At 53.6% G+C, this 18,727-nt stretch overlaps 1 protein-coding gene across 1 annotated transcript in view; it reads right to left on the bottom strand.

The window, feature by feature from the left end:
- NOS1 (nitric oxide synthase 1) overlaps positions 1-18,727 on the bottom strand; it is a gene marked incomplete at its 5' end in the record, with an annotated part of 85,244 nt that overhangs the window by 28,610 nt on the left and 37,907 nt on the right. The window contains 9 exon segments of the mRNA NM_001082385.1: positions 1,129-1,245; positions 4,235-4,293; positions 5,627-5,731; positions 6,654-6,798; positions 9,348-9,433; positions 9,822-10,016; positions 12,018-12,119; positions 16,286-16,460; positions 17,365-17,504. Coding sequence (NP_001075854.1) covers positions 1,129-1,245; positions 4,235-4,293; positions 5,627-5,731; positions 6,654-6,798; positions 9,348-9,433; positions 9,822-10,016; positions 12,018-12,119; positions 16,286-16,460; positions 17,365-17,504 — 1,124 coding nt within the window.

Raw genomic sequence — 18,727 nt, forward strand, 5'->3', positions numbered from 1 at the left:
ATCGACTTCATAAGGGGAAACTGAAATCTGACTGAGCCCAGGACTTATGCTTCCGTGTTGAGGTACAGAATGCAAAACCCATAGCACATCCAACGTGAAGTGTGAACCTGATGCCAACACCAGGCTTTGGAGACCATGAGGTGTCAAGGTCAAAGCAGGCTCGACATTTGTGACAAAGGGATCACAGTGACACTGACAGTGGGCTTTGCATGCATTGGGGCTGGGGGCTATGGGAACTTTCTGCTCAGTTATGTTTTGAAAAATAATGTCTATTGCAATGCTTGGATGGGCCTGGTACTTCAGTATCAAGGAGCCCTGTGATCACCATCTGCTACCCATCGCTCTGAGCAGGTTAGGGAAGGGCTGAGGGATTCGTGGCCAGGCCTGAAGGCTCTGCCTACATCAGTCTCATGATGGCCAATGTCACTCTGACAGCCTCGCTTAATTTCTTCCCAAATCAAACTGACCATGTAACTTTTGAAGTACAAAATCCTTGTTCATGGGCCGCCTAAAATTATCACATACTAAGCGACCATACAGTAGAAAATATGGGGTTAGGCCAGTATTTTTCAAATTTGACTGCATGTTAGAGTCAATTGCAGAGAATTACAGGGAAAAAGAAAAAGAAAGAAATGGGTGGGCTCAGTTCTGGATCAATCACCTCAGAATTTCTGGAAGTGGCCTTGGTTGTCACATTGGTATGTTGTAAACATCCCCAGGTGTTTTTGATGTGCATTCAGGATTGAGAACCACTGGGCCATGGCAGACTGTTTCTAGAAGCTTCTATCAATTGTAAAATGCATCTCTTAGGAAGGGTTGTTCATTGAGCAACGTCCAGAGAGTAATATCCTTTGGCACAAATGATGGGTGAACCGTGGGTGTGGGGTTCTGGGGGAGTGTGTACAGAAAGAGAACTCGGGTATGGAAAATGGGGAGACGAGGTAGTGTGCTTTAGTGGGTGTGGGGTCAGCCACCTGGAGACAGCCAGGATGCAGCCGGTTTTACCAGGGATGGATGGGCACATAAGGTAGATCCCCTCCCCACCGTGATGACGAAGACCCCATCTTGCAACCAGGCCCAGCCCCCCAAGAGCCTTAGCCTTCTTGGGCCCCCAAGACCCTTGCTCACCTCACATTGGCCAGGGGTCCAGCGCTCTCAAAGTGGTCTCTGATGTCGGGCCCATCGCCTGATGACTTGCGGGAGTCCGAGTAGGAGGAGACGCTGTTGAAGCGAACCTTGTAGCTCCTGCCAAGACAAAGGGGAGTCTGTGAGCTCTGGCTTGGAGCCCTCCCTTGAGGTCAACACCACTGATGGATCTTCAAGTCACTCGCTGTGGTCCTGAGACCTTCTCTGGTGTGTAGAGTCAAACCATTACACTCCTCTGGCTGTGCCTACAGTTCCACATCCATCACAGTGGGATCTGTGCATCTGAACTTGACCCTGCCTGCACAAGGTGTCTAGCCACGTTTGCCTTAGGACATTTGAGATGCAGATGGTTAAAATGGTTAAACCAGTAAGAAGGCTGGATTCAAACTGACCACCCCTAACTACCAACTGACCAGTCTTTCCTGTTTCCCAAATAATAATGTGCCCCAGAATCACCCGGGATCTTGTTAACATGGGGTGAGCCTGATAATCTTCATTTCTAACAAGCTCCTGGGAGATGCCAAAGCCACCTGTTCCTAGACCTAACTTTAGGTAGTGAAGACTAGATCCGTGCTGTGCAGTGTGGTAGCTGTTGGCTACGTGTGGCTGTTTGGCGAGAGGTGCATTTGATTAAGTGCAGTGAAAAACTTGGTTCCTCACTTGCACCAGCCACACTGTACTCGGCAGCCAAGTAGAGCCAGCATGGATAAGCAACGTCTTACATCACTGTAGAAAGCTCCACTAGGCAGTGTTGGGCTAGCCCCTTCAGCACTCCCCTCCCACAGCACGGTCCCTTAGGTATTTCAGGGGTTAGTCGCAGTTCACACATCGAGTAAACATGAAAAATGCTGAGCCCTGCCACAAAGAGATTACATTTTTATTACCTTACTCTGAAGGGCCAGAGAGCTGTCCCTGGGACTCAAACCTTGGCCTTGAGACCAAGAAGAAGGAAGCCAGGCCTCTCAGTTTTCCTCTCAAACTGGTAAATTTTGTATCAGACAAGTCAAGAATAAGACAAAGCAAAAACAGCAGCCAAAAAAAACCCTAAGACAGAGCAGATAAGCAAAGACCTCCAAAATGCAGGCTCCCAAATTAAAACTCAAGACAACCCCCCCCCCCCCACACACACAGTTGAGTGCAAAAGGAAAAGGAAAAAGGAAAAAACAACATTGTGCCTGTTGGCAGCAGGGTTTCCAAGCTGGACGTTCTTCAAAGTTTTTGCTCCGGCATCAGGATAGTTCTAAATATATGGAAGTGTATTTGCTGCCCCAAAATAGTCTCACATTGAGTCACTTCTCCAAATAAGCGACGCAACGTATCAGGGGGCGGCTGCGCCGTTCGTGTGGGAGGGACGGCTGATGGGTGTGGGGTAAAAATAACCACGTGCATTTGTATGAGCCTGGGGGTTTTTCCAAATGCCTTCCTCTTTGTTCTTATCTCTGGATCCTTGCAACAGCCCAGTCCCCAGTGGTGGGCAAGGCACAGAAATGTTCTCCCCACTTGGCAGATGAGAAAGACTGAGGCCCACGGAGGTCAAGCAATTTGATCAAGGCTGCTTAGCGGGTTAGCGGTGCTGCCTGGGTTAGAACGCTGGTCCTCCTTGAGGTCTGGGTGTGGTCTAGGGTGCTCAGGCACTGGGCATGCGTGCACACACGTTCATACATGTGCACACATGGAGGCGCGTGCATCCACACTGATACACACATGCCCACTCGCACACTCTACCTGCGCTGGCTGTCACGGGCTGCAGCCAGACCGTGGACTTCAGTGTCACCGTGGGGGAGGGAAGGCCCTTTACGGGGAAAGAAACGCAAGGGTTCCGGGTACCTAGAGGGGAGAGTGGATGGTACCCTATCTCTCCCTGGAGGAGGGGGGCGGGGGCCTCCTGGGAGGCCACCCAGGACAGGGCAGGGAGAGTGAGGACTCAGGTGTTGGAGTTGGCTTCCGGGACTTTCTGTCTCCTGGGCAGCAGATGTGTGTGCGTCTGGCAACACGCGCTCAGTACAGAGAACGCCGGGAGTGAAGTTCTGCACAGCTCAGTCAGCTGCGGTGTTCGGAGCCCTCCATAAGGCACCAGATCTGCCCTGTGCTGCAGGGGACACGGCGCTGGCGTCACTGCAGGGAGGCTGTGTGAGCATGCACCGGTCGTTCTGACCTCATGGCGAGGGCAAGGGCGTTTCAAGGGTAACCCTGATTATAGACGTTTTCAGCCTTAGGAACCCAGCACTGTGCCTGACACAATTCCACCCAGAACATGTTCTGACCGAGGGTCCGCGAGGGTCCGCCCTCTGAGACACCTGCCCCATCTTTCCAATGCCCCCTCCACAGGAGCTGCAAGTCCCCAGGAGCATCAGACAGGCAGCGTCTAGGGACACAGCTGCTTGCACGGACTTTGGAGTGGGGGTGGGAGGGAGAAAGAGAACCGATATTTACATGGCGCTCTTTTTTTTTTTTTTTTTTTACAGGCAGAGTGGACAGTGAGAGAGAGAGACAGAGAGAAAGGTCTTCCTTTGCCGTTGGTTCACCCTCCAATGGCCGCCGCGGCCGGCGCGCTGCAGCCGGCGCACCGCGCTGATCCGAAGGCAGGAGCCAGGTGCTTTTCCTGGTCTCCCATGGGGTGCAGGGCCCAAGCACCTGGGCCATCCTCCACTGCACTCCCTGGCCACAGCAGAGAGCTGGCCTGGAAGAGGGGCAACCGGGACAGAATCCGGCGCCCCAACCGGGACTAGAACCCGGTGTGCCGGCGCTGCTAGGCGGAGGATTAGCCTAGTGAGCTGCGGCGCCGGCCACAGCGCTCTTAATGTTTCCCAGGACTTCTCCTTCCAGATTTTTGCTTGGCCGTTACCCACCAGAAAGCGAAGGCAGGGATTCTAATCTCTAATTTGACAGAAAAAGGAATCTAGGTGCAAGGCTGTGACGTGAACCAAGGCATCAGCCCTGGCGGCGCCCAGATACCCATTAGCTGAAATCAGTCACACGTGGACTTGAGGCCCCACCCACCACTTGGAACTCCAAGGAGACCTCCGAGTGAGCCCACTCTCGGCGGCCCCCCGGGGTGTCATGGGACCCTGGAGGGGCCACTACTTACTTCCGCTCCTCCTGCTGAGAGTTGGGGTGCCTCATTTCCATCAAGGCGCAGCCGAATTTCTGGAAGCCGAAACAGATGGGCACAATGTGAAGCCTGCATTGGTGAATGTGGAACAGGGTCGGGCATTGAGGGGCTGGGGTCGTGGGTGGTAAAAGGAGCTGATGGCTGGCAGGAGTGGGGGGTGATGCCAGGGACGCTCAGGGGCTTGGGCTAGACCACAGAGCTCGGGCTGCAGGTGCAGCGAAGGGTCAGCTGACTGAAGGAATGCAGGTGTGGCTCCTCCACCCAAACGCATAACTGCCCTGGACGGCCTTCCTTCCACAAAAGTAGCGTCCCAGTGGGCATTTGGTATGGTGGTCAGGATGCTGGTGGAGAAACCTGTACCCCAGATCAGAAAGCTTGGCTTTGAGTCCTGGCTTGGCTCCTGACTCCATCTTCCTGCTCCAGCGATGACTCAAGTGTCTGGGTCTCTGCTGCCCACGTGGGAGACTCTTGATCGAGTTCCTGGCTTTAGCTCAGCCCAGCCCTAGCTGTTGTGGGTGTCTGGGGAGTGAGCCAGTGAATGGGTGTTCTCTGTCTCTCTGCTTCTCTCTCTCTCTTTTTAAAGATTTATTTATTTACTTAAAAGTCGGAGTTACACAGAGAGAAGAGAGGGAGAGAGGGGGAGAGGGAGAGAGGAAGAGGGGGAGAGAGAGAGGGAGAGAGGGTGAGAGGGAGAGAGGGAGAGAGGGAGAGAGGGAGAGAGGGAGGGGGGAGAGAGAGAGAGAGAGAGGGAGAGGTCTTCCATTCGCTGGTTCACTCCCCAATTGGCTGCAATAGCCAGAACTGGGCCAATCTGAAGCCAGGAGCCAGGAGCTTCCTCTGGGTCTCTCACGTGGGTACAGGGGCCCAAGGACTTGGGCCACCTCCCACTGCTTTCCCAGGTCATAGAAGAGAGCTGGATCAGAAGAGGAGCAGCTGGGACACGAACTGGTGCCCAAATGGGAATGCCGACACTGCACGCGGAGGCTTTACCCGCTATGCCTCAGCGCTGGCCCCCTGCTTCTTTCTTTCTCAAAACAAACAAAAATGTATTAAAGAAATACTGTCTTGACTTCTGTCACGTGGAGCTGGGGACACGCAGCTCCTGGTTGGGGGACCTATTCCAAACATGGAGTACACTTAGGTGACAATATTCTCATCAGGGTCGGACTAACCAGCAGATGCTAGCAGACTGAGGACTTGGGAATGTCCGATCTGTGCCTAAGTTGGACCCAAACCGAAGTCACTGGCTTTGAGACTCGGGGAGGGGTTTGTCACCCAACAGCAGGTGCAGAGGAAGGGCCTCAGCTGCACCCCTCTTTCTCCCTGCTGATGGAACCACATGCTAGGATGGGTGGAAGCTCCTCTCACCTCTCCGTTCTCAGGGGGGTCTCCATTGCCAAAGGTGCTGGTCACCACCAGGACCAGAGTTTCGTGTTCCAGGTGCACAATGTCGTATTCTTCCATGGACATCACCTGGGTGGGTGAGGGCACAGATGTGGAGGAGGGGAGAGAGAGGAAGATGAGGAGGAGGAGGGACAGGAGGTAGAAGAAAGTGAGTGGGGCAGAAGAGAGAGAAAGGGACAGGTGAGTCATGTCAAGGCATCTCCCTTGGGAGCAGCACCCTAAGTTCTCGGCTGTTGCTGTTCCAATGGGCTCAAGCGAACACTTGTATTTGATAGCAGGAGGCCTTACCAGGGTCACTGTGGCCTGAAGGAGCACACACTGTCGGGCGCAGTGGTCCAGGGCTTGGCCGTTTGTTGGCAGATCTTGACTGAGTCCCCGGGACTCTTTGGAACCCCCTGATCTTGGCTCATTCCTGAGCTCATTTAGGCTAGGAATGACCAGCCTGGACCTAGCTGGATCCCCACCCTCAGCAGTATGGAGGACCCGAGACACCTGCTTTAGGGAGAGATTGTTGCTCTGTGTCTTAGCACCCTTGAGCGACATTTCTCTAAGCGGAAAGGGTCTAGGACAGCCCAGTCTCCCGAAATGCTCCATGAAAGTAAGTGATCCAGGGTCATTCATGTCTGGGAAACACACTCTGTTCTTTTTGCCTTTGGAGATTACATTCCTTGCTTGTGTCTAAAAGCTCCGAGAAGTCCTGCAAGCAGCTAGGAAACCCACTGAGATGCAAGTAACGTGCAGCTTCCCAAATGGACCTTACAATGGTTTCTCACAAAGCTGCAGTATTTTGCTCTAGAGACTGGAATTTCATTTTGGGGACGCATGCAGGGTTCACGGGCAGGGGCATCACAGTCCCCTGAGAACTAGGCAAATATTGCATGTGTGCTAATGGGCATCTTTAGGTGTGCTGTCATTCAATGTCAAGGCCAAATTCTTCCCTGTTGACTTCCCTCTCTCCTCTTCTCTTATGCCCCGCCCCCTTTCTACCCACCTTGGCATCAAAGGCATGCTTGAAGATCTCACACAGGGTTTTGGCATAGGCTTGCGATTTGCCCGTTTCTGTGGCATAGAGGATTGTTGCTTTGACCCTCTTGGCCATCGCCTGCCCCATCAGCTTGGCTGAGAACTTCACGGCTCTGGGGGGATAAGATAAGAGAGGAAAAGATGGGAATCGGACAAGGTCAAGAAGATGCCAGGTTGGAATCTTTGGGCAAGAGCCACAACCCACGAAACAGCATGGGGGCTGTGTGTGTGTGTGGGGGCATGCGTTACAATGGTTCGTTAGGAGCAGGTGTTTAGCTTAGTGCTAAAGATGCTGGTTAAGTAAGACACTTGTGTCTCATGTTGGAGGGCCAGGGTTCAAGTCCTGTGTAGTGTTCCTGGTTCCAGCTTCCTGCAAATGCACACCCTGAGAGGTAGCAGTGACAGCTCAAGTACTTGGGTCCCCGTCACATGTGTGGGAGACCTGGATTGAGTTCTCTGCTCCCGGCTTCCGCCTGACCCAGCCCTGGCCACTGTATGCCTTTGGGGGGAGTAAACAGGGGATGGGCCTGATCTCTCTGTCCCTCTGCCTCTCAAACGTTAGATAAATACATAAAATTAACACAGTGTGTTGGTTAGTTGCATCAGTCTGTACTTTGATACTTTGATGGGTTTCTCTTGGTCTCGAGCCCCTTGGCATGCCAAGGATTGCCTTGAAATTTGCTCCCACGCCCATTCCCTTGTTCACTCACTCATCAGTACTTGTCCAGGTCTAACTCTGTTCCCAGCACTGTTAGAGTAGCTGAGAAACACAGATGACTTTTCTTGGTTGAGCAGCTGTCGGGTAGCTTATATTCTAGTGTGTGTGTGTGTGTGTGTGTGTGTGTGATAGGTACGAATTCCTAATAAGTCAACAGATACTGAGTTAGAAGGGATATGAGGAGGTTTAGAGACCCACAAGGGTAGGGCAGGCCTGCTCTTTTGGGCACTGCACATCCAGGGTCTTGTGCAGAGCCCGGCTCCTGTTGGCACTGAATAAATATCTACCAAGAGAAGCAATGGGTTTCCAAGATGCTCGCCCTGAAGCCCTGGGCCAGGGGCTGAATGTCAAGCCAAGCCTCTGTCCAGCTAACCAGAGAAGCCCACAGCAGGGCTCCTTCCTCTGCCTCTCATGGGCTGGGGACAAGGAGGTGGCCTTGGACAGAGGACAGAGGCTGGGGAATCCTGGGTTCAGCTTGTGAGCGAGCGCCCCTCCTCTCTCTAGGAATCTAAGTGAAGACAAATCACTCCGTCTGCCCGACCTGGGGTTGACTGCCGGGAGAGTCACCATTTTACAAGCCACCCACGCTGCAGGAAGACACTCAGCTAAGGGGGAGAAACCCAAAGGAATCAAAGGTGCCTGGAGGATTCCCTTGAAATGATCCGAGCATGAAAAGGCATCTATAATTAACTCCCATTGTCTCTACCCGAACTCAGTGCAGTGGATGCTTTCGATGTCTTTTTCTTTCTTCTCCCAGGGACTGAACAGAGGCAAAGATTCCCTCCCAGAGAGTACGCCAACTCTTCCTGCTGGAGAAGGCATGGCTGCTGCTGTGTGTCGGCTTGGCTGGCGGGGGGTGGGGGAGGGGAGATTCTGGCAGAGGGGATGCGAGTCCTGGAGGGAGGGAGAGAGGTCCCATGACCCCTTTCATGGAGCCAGGACCTAGGTGTGAGCCCCTGGCAGGCCCACCAGTGTCTTGTCTCAAGGCCTCTGTTGTAGATGTCAAACAGAGAGAGTTCTAGACTCAAGGGGGTGCTGAAGAGAGGTGCTCAGGCCATACCGAGGTCTGTGCCACAAAGCCAGCTGCAGAGGTCTCTGCTCTGGGCACAGGGGGTTCTCTCTGGGCAGAAGGCTGACAGCCCCATTAAACAGCCTCAGCTGGGCCCATGCCGCTGAGCAGCTGGCCAAGTATTCTTCAGGACGATCTCTCCTGGGCAGCCTTGGGCCATAACCCTACTTCCTCTCCTCTTTGCTCACTGATGACTTATCCATCTCATTCTTCAGCTCAGCTGTCTCTTCAACTGCCCCGAAGGACCTCCATCGAGTCCACATCTATATCATGGCACCATGAGCCAGCCCCTGATGCACCTGCCACAGCTGTAATGTTGACTGTCCTTGTGTAATTCTTTGGCACACCAATAGCTTCGAGCTTCCTGAGGGCAGGGGCCCTATTTCTCAGGCTTGCTATGACATTTGTAGAGCTCAGCGCAGTGCCTGGCAGACAGAAGGCACTTGGTAGTCATTTGTCAGCAGAATGAATGAAGAATGGGGTGTGTGCAATCGGGACTGGAGCCAACATCATAGCTTCCCTGGCTCTGGGTTCAAGACTCCCTGTTGGCAGCTCAGAAACCACCATGGTACGAATATTTACACCATGGAAACTGGCCAATGCTACAAGCCAGGGCATTAGCACCGCCATTTTTATCGTCAGCAGAGTGAGTTCACGCTGCCCCCAGGACCTGCGGCATTTCTGGCACTAGGCACCGAAGTGAGGCTGAGAAGAAGACGCGGTGGCAACATTCACCTCCCAGACCCAGAGGCCATGAAGGTACAGGGCGTTGGAGGAAACGGAGCCATCGCTCACCCGAGAAGCCAGCAGTCCCTTTGCCGGGCTCTCGAGCTTGTGGGCACCCCACCCACCCATCCCCCTTGCCATGGACTCACTCTGCCAGTTTCTTGAAGCCGATGGCACGCCGCTTCGTGGGGGTCCCATTGGTGCCTTTCCAGACGTGGGTGTTCCAAGGATCAGGCTGGGAAGAGAAAGAGCACTGTGGTCAGCTCAGGGAAGGAATGTGGTCAGCGCAGGGAGGGAATGGCTCCTCCGGCTGCAGCTCAGGACGGCCCAAACCTCAGCCTCCACGGGACAGATTCGGCCAGGGGCAACCACAGCACAGGTGCCTTGCACCTGCTTCTGTGCCCCCCTCCCACGCAGCCTCCAGTGCCTCTCCTATTCCCTACTCGTGGCCCCCGACTATTCATTTCATGGGCACTGGTCTTGCGGCTACACCTGTGCTGTCCAATACGGCAGCCACTTGTCATGGGAGGCTCACGGGCCCGTATGGAAACGCCCTCTAAAGTGTAACACCCACACCGGAAGCAGAAGGCACAGCGTGCAGAGGGGGCCGGAGGGGGCAGGACCTGGTATTCGAAGCAGGGGGTGAGTCGGTAGTTGAGCATCTCCTGGTGGAAGACGGGAGTGATACTGCCCGACATGGGGGGCACGATCCACACCCAGTCGGCGGGGCAGCCCCCCCGACAGCGGTACTCATTCTCCATGTGCTTAATGAAGGACTCAGTGGCAGAGTGGTGGTCCACGATGGTCACCTTGTCGCTCTGGAGGAGGAGAAGGGACGAGGGGTCAGGGAGGAAGAGCCCCTGCCCACAGAGCAGCCTTCCCCATGGAGGGGCCCCAAGACGGTCTTTGGAAGCGAAGTGAAGCTTTGATTCTCTCCCAGGACAGCATCTCTGTTTGGTGCTTTATCGCCTTTCCTGCCAATTCTTCTCCTCCCTCTCCCCATCCCCTCCCCTTCCCCTTCCTCCTCTTTGGAATAACTCTGCTTTGTTTTCCTTTTTTGTTTATTTAACATTATAATCACCTTCTCTTTATGCCAGTCAATACTGGCTCTCCCCTTATGGTGCTGATATAAAATCCTCTTAAAACACACATTTTAGATGGTCAAGGTGAGCTAAAACAAGCAGAGCAGGCATCTAGCCTTGTGGTTGACACACCCGCATCCTGCACGGGAGGGCCTGGGTTTGAATCCCGGCTCTGACACCTGACTCAGCTTCCTGCTAATTGCAGACTCTGCGAGACCGGCGTGATGGCTCAAGTCATTGGGTCCCCGACACTGCTAAGAGACCTGGATTGTGGATCTGGCTTCTAGCTCCAGACCTGGCTGAAAATGGGCCAGTGTAGGCATTTGGGGAATAAACTAGCTGATGGGAACTCTGTCTCCCTCTCTCTGTCTCCCAGGTCTATGAAAATCTTGAAAAAAAAAAAATACAGTAAATACAGCGAAGCGTGTCCAGGGCGTGCTGTGGTTGGCAGATGTGGATCTGCACATTGTCTTAGCAACGTCTTCCCTCTCTACCCACAAACCTTTGCCTTGTTCTTGCACTTTTTTTAAAAAAATTAATTTGAAAGGCAGAGTAACAGAGAGAGAGGGAGAAGGAGACCCACCCAGATCCTCCCTCTGCTGGTTCACTCTCCAAATGGCTGTAACAGCCAGGTCTAGGCCAGGCCGAAGCCAGGAGCCAGGAGCCCCATCCAGGTCCCCCACCTGTGTGGCAGGGACCCAAGCCCTTGGGCCGCTCAGCCCTCTGTGTCACAGCACCGATCCCGCTGCACTTTCCCTTTGTAATCACTTGTCTGGCTTCACCGTTGTCCTCAAGCCACGCCCAAGCACATCCATGAGCCTGGAAACTCCATTGCCTCTGTGCCGGTAGCTGAGAGAAGAGGGAGGCACCCCATCCCCCACTCGGCTCTTCCCTGTGACGTCCTCAGGGCAGTCATGCTCCCTGCACCGGGCATGGGGACCCACGGGCTATCCACAGTCTCACTTAACCCGCGTGTGCCTTTCCTGGGCACCTGTGGTGTCCAGCTGCCCAGGCAGGAGGCCCGCAGGGGACAGAGCTGGGCTGTAGTCTAGAGAGTGGCCTCCATCTCTAGGTCCAGGAGAATCCTGATTTATGCCAGCATAATTGTTCTTTCTTTCATCTATAGTAAAATCTTCATTTTATTTGGAAGAGGGAGAGGCAGAGAAAAGGAAACAGATCATCCATTCACTGCTGGACCTCCAAATGGCTGCAACGGCTGCAGCCAGGAGCCAGGAACTTCCTCAGGGTTTCCCACGTGGGTGGCAGGGACCCCAGTGCTGGAGTCGTCACCTGCTGCCTCCCAGGGTGTGCATTCACAGGAAGCTGGGATTGGGAGCAGAGCCAGGTCGGGGACCCAGGAGCTCTGATCTGGGATATGGGTTCCCCAAACAGTGGTTCTAACCAGCCACACCCGGCATGGTGTTTAACAGCGCCCCCTTTCGCCCTCTGAAGGCAAGGCTTAGAAGATAACATTTCCAGCCTTCAACCACCAAGCAGCTGCCATCGGGGCCCTGCATGTTTCTGACAGTGACAGTGATTTTGTCACTGGTATGTGACTGGGTGCCTAGAACACAGGGGTGCCTGTCATCTCAATTCTGGAGGCCCTCAAGCAACAAGCCCCACCCCCACCACCTATTCCTGCCCCCATCAGGCAGTCCCTCCCACACAGGACTCAGTATGGGGAGCAGCCCCTGCTGTGGGCAGACGCCCCCAGAGGCGGTTCCTGGGAACCCCGACCTGGAAGCTGTAGAGAACGGCGATGTTGATCTCCACCAGCGCTTGGTCCTTCCACAGGGAGGACGTCTTCCTCATGTCCAAGTTCATCTTCTTGGCCACTTCCTGAAAGGAGAGGGAAACACAGTGTGCTGGGGGGCCTCTGGATTGCGGGGCAAAGCGGGGCACGGTGGGCGTCATTCACCAGGTTCCTAACTAATCAACTCAGGTCACGGGTGGATTGACTTCCTCAAAATACTTTTAAAAATTGGCTTGAAAGGAAGGAAGGAAGGGAGGGAGGGAAAGTGGGAGGGAGGGAGAGAGAGAGAGAGAGACTTTTCCCATCTGCTGGTATATTTCCCAAATGCCCATAACAGCCACTGCTGGGCCAGGCTGAAGCCGGGAGCCCGGAATGTAATCTGAGTCTCCCGAGTGGGTGGAGCAAGAACTCCTGAACTTGAGCCCTCACTGCTACCTCCCAGCGTCTGCATTGGCAGGCAGACACAGCAGGACGTGAGGCTGGGGCTGGAACCCAGGCACGCTGATACGCAGTGTGGGTACCCGAAGTGACATCCCAACCAAACGGCCTCCCTGCAAAAGAATTACTATTGTTTTTGTAAATTGAGACCCCACAGGCAGCAGGAAACTAGAGAGACTTGGCTGGCTTTTTAATTATTCAGCCTCCATTCAGAAGGAAGGGAGAGAGTTAACACTGGGATAAGTGGCAATCCCTGGGGACAGAAGACCGGGGAACTGGAGGGAGTGGATGACTCCAGCCAGAGTGGCCGGCTGCAGAGAGGGCGCACAGGGCGGGGCCTAAGTGATGAGAGGCAGTGGGGGCGGCGGCGGCTGTGGGCAGAGAGAAGAGCCAGTGCAAAGGCCCTGTGCTGGAACCAGGCTTGTGCCAGCCAAGAGACAACAAGAAGTGCCCTGTGCTCAGAGCGGGCGATTCAGGGGAGCTGGCGGGGGAAGCGGGCAACACGGGAGGGTGGAGGAGGCTGGGGGATTTTACTCCAGGCATCCCTGGAGCATTTTTGTTACCGAGGTTGTCTAGGTGTGACATCATCTGCTGTCAAAAGCTCCCCACCCATCCCACGCCACCCCTGGAGTGGGTCCTACTTGGAATGCAGACTAGGGGTGCCCCGAGCTTGGGGGGTGGGGACCCAGAGGACTCCATCTGACAGATGGGCAGACTGAAGTCCAGAGAGAGGTGCCTGGACTTGCCCGAGGCCCACGGAGCCAGTGGGCTTTGCAGCTGGAGCCCAGAGAGCTGCCTGGCAGCCAGGGCTCGGGAATCACTCCCCTACAAGCTGACACCTTTGGCCAAACACTTGGCCAAAACATCGCACGGCACTGATGATCCAGCGAACACAGATGCAGGCGCCGATGTCAGGACGGGGGAGGACCCTGTAGCAAATTCCTTAATTAAAGCCTTGCTTTTTTACTTTCTCCGTCAATTCTAGTCACTGACGGCAGCCCGGGTCTCATTACGGGCCCGGAACGTAGCTTGGGTAAGTGGCGTCCTTGTCCCAGCTGTCAACCTTTATACACACAGGCGGCTGAGAGAGCACGGCTGGGGTGGGAGAGGGAGTCTCTGTGAAGTCACCCGCTGACTGCTCTGTGCCACCGAACTCTGAGTTGCGATCAGAAAGCGGATTTCTTAATTCGCTCTCCAAGGCTGCCGGACCGGCTTCTGCGTGCGGTCTTTATTTGTGACACGTAGGCAGAAGCTGAGCAATCAGCCACTGCTTTACAGAAATCCACAGGAAACTTGAGTTCGCTTAGCAAAGAGGAAACTGTGTACAGCTCCTGACGCTGTTATTGTCATTTAGCTGCACGAGTTCAGTTAAAAGAATAGAAATTAATTGCAAGGGAAAAAAAAAAAAAAAAAAAAAACATGTGATTTTACAAATCCCAAAGCAGCTCCGGCCACAGCTATGCAAATAGGTGGAAATCTCTTCTCCTCTTCCTGCCAGAGCCCGGATTGCTGGCCACCCGGTGGAATCTTCCAGGACTTCTTGAAGAATGCTGATGTGCAGGCCCTACCCCAGGTCAGTGATGTCAGAATCTGGGGGAGGGGCTGGTGTTCTGGTGTAGTGGGTGGAGCCCATATAGGCACCAGTTTAAGAGCTGGCTGTTCCACTTCCAGTCAGTCTCTCTGCTCTGGCCTAGGAAAACAATAGCAGATGGCCCAAGTCCTTGGGCCCCTGCACCCACGTGGGAGACCTGGAAGAGGCTCCTGGCTCCTGGCTCTGGATCAGCCCAGCTCTGGCCATTGCAGCCATTTGGGGAGTGAACCAGAGGATGGAAGCTCGCTCTCTCGCTCGCTCTCTCTTTCTCTCTTTCTTTCCCTTTGCCTCTCTATAACTCTGCCTTTCAAAAAAATATATAAATCTTTAAAAAAAAAAAGAATCTGGGAGAGTAGGACCTGGGTACCCCAAACATCCCTGGGTAACTCCAAGGCACAGCAACACTGAGGATATCGCCATCTGCTTTCTGGGGGAGACACCAGTAGTCCTGGCACTTGGCCATGAGTTCTGAACTAGATTCCGCCTTATTTACCGTGTGAAGCAGGCCCAGCACTTAACTTCTGCTTCTTCTTTTTTTTTTTTTTTTAATTTATTTATTTGAAAGGCAGAGCTATGGAGCGAGAGGGAGAGACACAGAAAGAAAGAGATCTTCCATCTGTTGGTTCATGCCCCAAATAGCTTACAACAGCCAGAGCTGGGTCAGGTTGAAGCCAGGAGCCAGGAGCTCCATCTGGGTCTCCCATGTGTGTGGCGGGGGCCCGAGCACTTGGGCCACCTTCCGCTGCTTTTCCAGGCGCATTAGCAGGGAGCTGGATTGAGAGCTGAGTAGCTGGGACCCAAACTGGCGTGGCAGGCGGTGGCTTAACCCGCTACACCGCAATGCCAGCCCCTTCTCTGTCCAGGCCCTTAGATGCAAGGCCGACAGCAGCAGGCTGCGGGGTGCCTAGGCGAGCAGAGCAGTGCTGATGGACGTTCCATCTGGGGCTGTTTAGTAGGTAAGGGTGACTCCGCCCTGGAGGGGATCAGACCCTCCCCCGGCCCCACCGGCCACCAAAGGAGAAAAGCCAAAAGGGCTCTCCTGTGTGACCTTGAATTTGCCACTTTCTCTCCCCAAAAGACTTCAGTTTCTTCATCTGTAAAGGGGCGGTTATGGTTCCTCGGGGTTACAGTAAGGGTTACGTGAGAACCCAGTGGCCCTCTGTACCCCAACTACTGCTACATGCAGTGACGTGAAAGAATCTCAGAGACATTATCATGAAAGAAGATGATCCGCCACCACCCACAGAAAATGCACACTGCGGGGGCTAGAGCTGCGGTGCAGTGGGCTAAGCTGCCGCCTGTGATGTTGGCGACCCATGGCAGAGTGCTAGCTGCAGTCCTGGCTGCTCCACTCTGATCCTGATGCATGGGGGAAGGCAGCAGATGTACTGAGTCCCTGCCCCCTGGGAGGGAGACCTGGATGGAGTTCCAGGCTCCTGGCTTTGGCCTGGCCCAGCCCCAGCTGTTGTAGTACAGTAAACCAGCGCATGGAAGATTTCTCTCTCTGTGTCACTCTGCCTGTCAAGTAAATAAATAAGTCTTTAAAAAAAATGCACACTCGCATGATACCATCTACATCCACTTCTACAACTATGACTTCCCTACCTGTAGATTCAACCAACCACAGAACAAAAATATTCACAAAAGTACTGCATCCCTGCTGAACACATTCTGATGACTTATCCTGTCCTTATTCTCCAACCAACACAGCGTAACAACTATTTACACAGCACTGGCACTGGGTTAGGCGTTGTAAGTCACCGTGAGATGATTCTGAGTTATGAGGGGACTTCAGAAAGTTTGTGGGAAAACAGAATTAAAACACAAGCTTATTGTGCTGCAAAAAACTGGAAACCATGTATAGTTTATATATATATATATATATATATATACACACTGTACTATGTTGTTTTCATAAACTAGAGACTCCAGGTATGGGAGGATGTGTGCAGGTTCAATGCCAATTCCATGCCCTAAGGGACCTGAGCATTTGTGGACACTGGGAATGTCTGAGTTTGCATGCAAGGTGCAATGACCAGGGTGAGCACAGGTGTGTGCTGTGTGTCTTGCTACAGACATGGGTGTCTAAGGAGCTTCCAGAAGCTTCCCCAGGAGTGTGGTTCTGTTCGAAGCCCTTCCAGTCCCTGAGCCCTGAAGCTCGCGACTACTGAGCCGTGCCCTCTGCTGTGTGCTTCCCCTGTGGGGACCGGGGAGGGGCCTTACCTCCAGGATGTTGTAGCGGGAGTTGTCGCAGTAGTCGCGGACACCGATCTCCGTGCCCATGTACCAGCCGCTGAAGGGACAGGCGCTGAACTCCAGGCCGCCAATCTCCAGGAGCATGTTGGACACAGCTGGGAGGCCGTACCACTTCAGTCCCAGGTCCTTGAACCACTCAAACCTGTGGAGTGCAACATAGCCCAGTGCACCATGGGGCAGGTGTCTCCTTGGCAGACACAGGGGCGGGACCTCTGCCGTCAGAGGACCCTGACCTGGGGACTGACGGGACTATGTCAGAAGCTGATTCCTGGGCCCTGTCTGCAGATCTCATTATGACTGAGCTTTTTAAGTCCCTGAGTCAAGGGCCTCCCTCTGCATTTCCCTGCATTGCTGGTTGTAGCCTGCACAGTGCCTTCCCAGCTACAGATTCCTTTAGAACTTGACCCCACCCTGCCCCGAGGAGTTTTAAATGAACATCAATGGGTCTGAGTGATGGTGAAGGGGTTGAAGCCGCAGCCTGAAGTGCCCACCCAGGCTGCTCTACTTCTGATCCAGCTCTCTGCTATGGCCTGGAAAAGCAGTAGAAGATGGCCCAAGTCCTTGGGCCCCTGCACCCATGTAGGAGACCAGGAAGAAGCTCCTGGCTCCTGGCTTCGGATCAGCTCAGCTCTGGCTGTTGAGGCCACCTGGAGAGTGAACCAAAGGATGGAAGACCTCTCTCTTTGCCTCTCTGTAACTCTGCCTTTCAAACAAATAAATAAATCTTTTTTAAAAAATCGATGTCTACAGTGGACCATAGATGCTTCATGTTTGTAGCCCCGAGGGCTGGATCAGGGCAGGTTCTTAGTGGCTGCTCGGCAGTGGCGAGAGGGAGGGTCTGACTCAGCACATGGGGACCCCAGTCTGCCCAGGGGGGGGTCTCAGTGATTCTCATGAGAGACCACTGGGGCCCGAGCCACTGAGGACAGGAGCCGGAGCCCCCTTCAGCTCTGTCTGGGCTGGACAGAGAGCTGGGAGGTGTGGGGATGGACAGGCAGGGGCACTGGCACCCCCACCCCACTCACGCCCGTCGGCCCCTGTCTTACTTGGGGTGCCTGATGGGCACTTCCAGCACCAGTTCCGGCGGGATCTGGAAGAGCTCAGGGTCATTGCCGTTGGCTTGGAGCAGCAGCGGCAGGACATCGAAACGGCTCCTCGGGGGCTTCCAGCCCTGCTGTATGCAGATCTGCAACACAGCCAAGGTCGCACCGTCGTGCCCAGGCCCTCCGAGTGCACGGCCACGTGGGCACGGCGGGGCACGACAGCCAAACGCAAGCCCCCTGCGGTCACTCCTGGACCTCGCCGGGTAACAGCGCGAACCCCGGTGGGCTCCAGGGCAAGCGAGCGCTCCTGCTTTCTCAGGGCCCGGGAGCTCCCACGCGGCGGAATCTGGCTTCTGCGCATGTGCGGTCTGCGCACTCCCACAGCGCGGTGCAGGTCGCAGGGTACCAAGCGTGTCCAGGGCATTTTGCTGCGTGAAACGCATTCGGGAGAGCAGCTGCTCAACAGGGTGAAACGCAAGCTGCTTAAGCCATGACAGCTTTCTAGTGGCGACGGTCACAGAAAACCAGCAGGTGAAACCAATTTTAATAACGGACTCACCTTAAATGATATATTTACAACTCAACAATATGCTTTATATTGATGCTAAATCATGAGTAATGTGTTAAAGTACTGCTATCAATATATTCTGATGAAATATAGGACATAAAATTAAATATGCAAATACTTATTATCCAATAAACATATCAAAAAGATAATTTGATACACTATTGATATCAACTAATTTTGATAGATTGATAAATTATTAATATGAATATATCTAAGGTTAAGATTAAATCTATACTGCTTTACTAATCCAATAAATCCATTAATTTATTAATAAGTATGGTAAATGGTCATGTACCACTTAACAACATTTTGTTCAATGGTAGACTGCATATACAATGGCAGTCCCATAAAATCATGTCATCTGTTGACAGCACAGCCATCTTAGCCTGGGTAAATGCACCGTACGACGCTTGCATGATGACATTATCACCTAATGACACATTTCTCAGAACATGTTCCGGTCATTAGGGGATGCATACACATCATCATTTCAACAGGTAATCAATATCACAGTTATCAATGAGAGTTTTCCCATGAGTGGGGGCTGGCATTGTGGTATAGAGGGTAAAGGCACTGCCTGCAATGCTGGTATCCCATGTGAACACTCGAGTCCCAGCTGCTCCACTTCCTGTCCAGCTCCCTGCAAATGCGTGCCTGGGAAAGCAGGGGAAGATGGCCCAAGTGCTTGGGCCCCTGCACCCACGTGGGAGACCCAGAAGAAGCTCCTGGCTGGATGGGCACATTTGCAGCCGTTTGGGGAGTGAACCAGCAGATGGAAGATCTCTCTCTGTCTCTGTC

Source organism: Oryctolagus cuniculus, chromosome 21 (assembly GCF_051225735.1).
Source record: "Oryctolagus cuniculus isolate XC-2025 breed Fujian yellow rabbit chromosome 21, ASM5122573v1, whole genome shotgun sequence".
NCBI lineage: Eukaryota > Metazoa > Chordata > Mammalia > Lagomorpha > Leporidae > Oryctolagus > Oryctolagus cuniculus.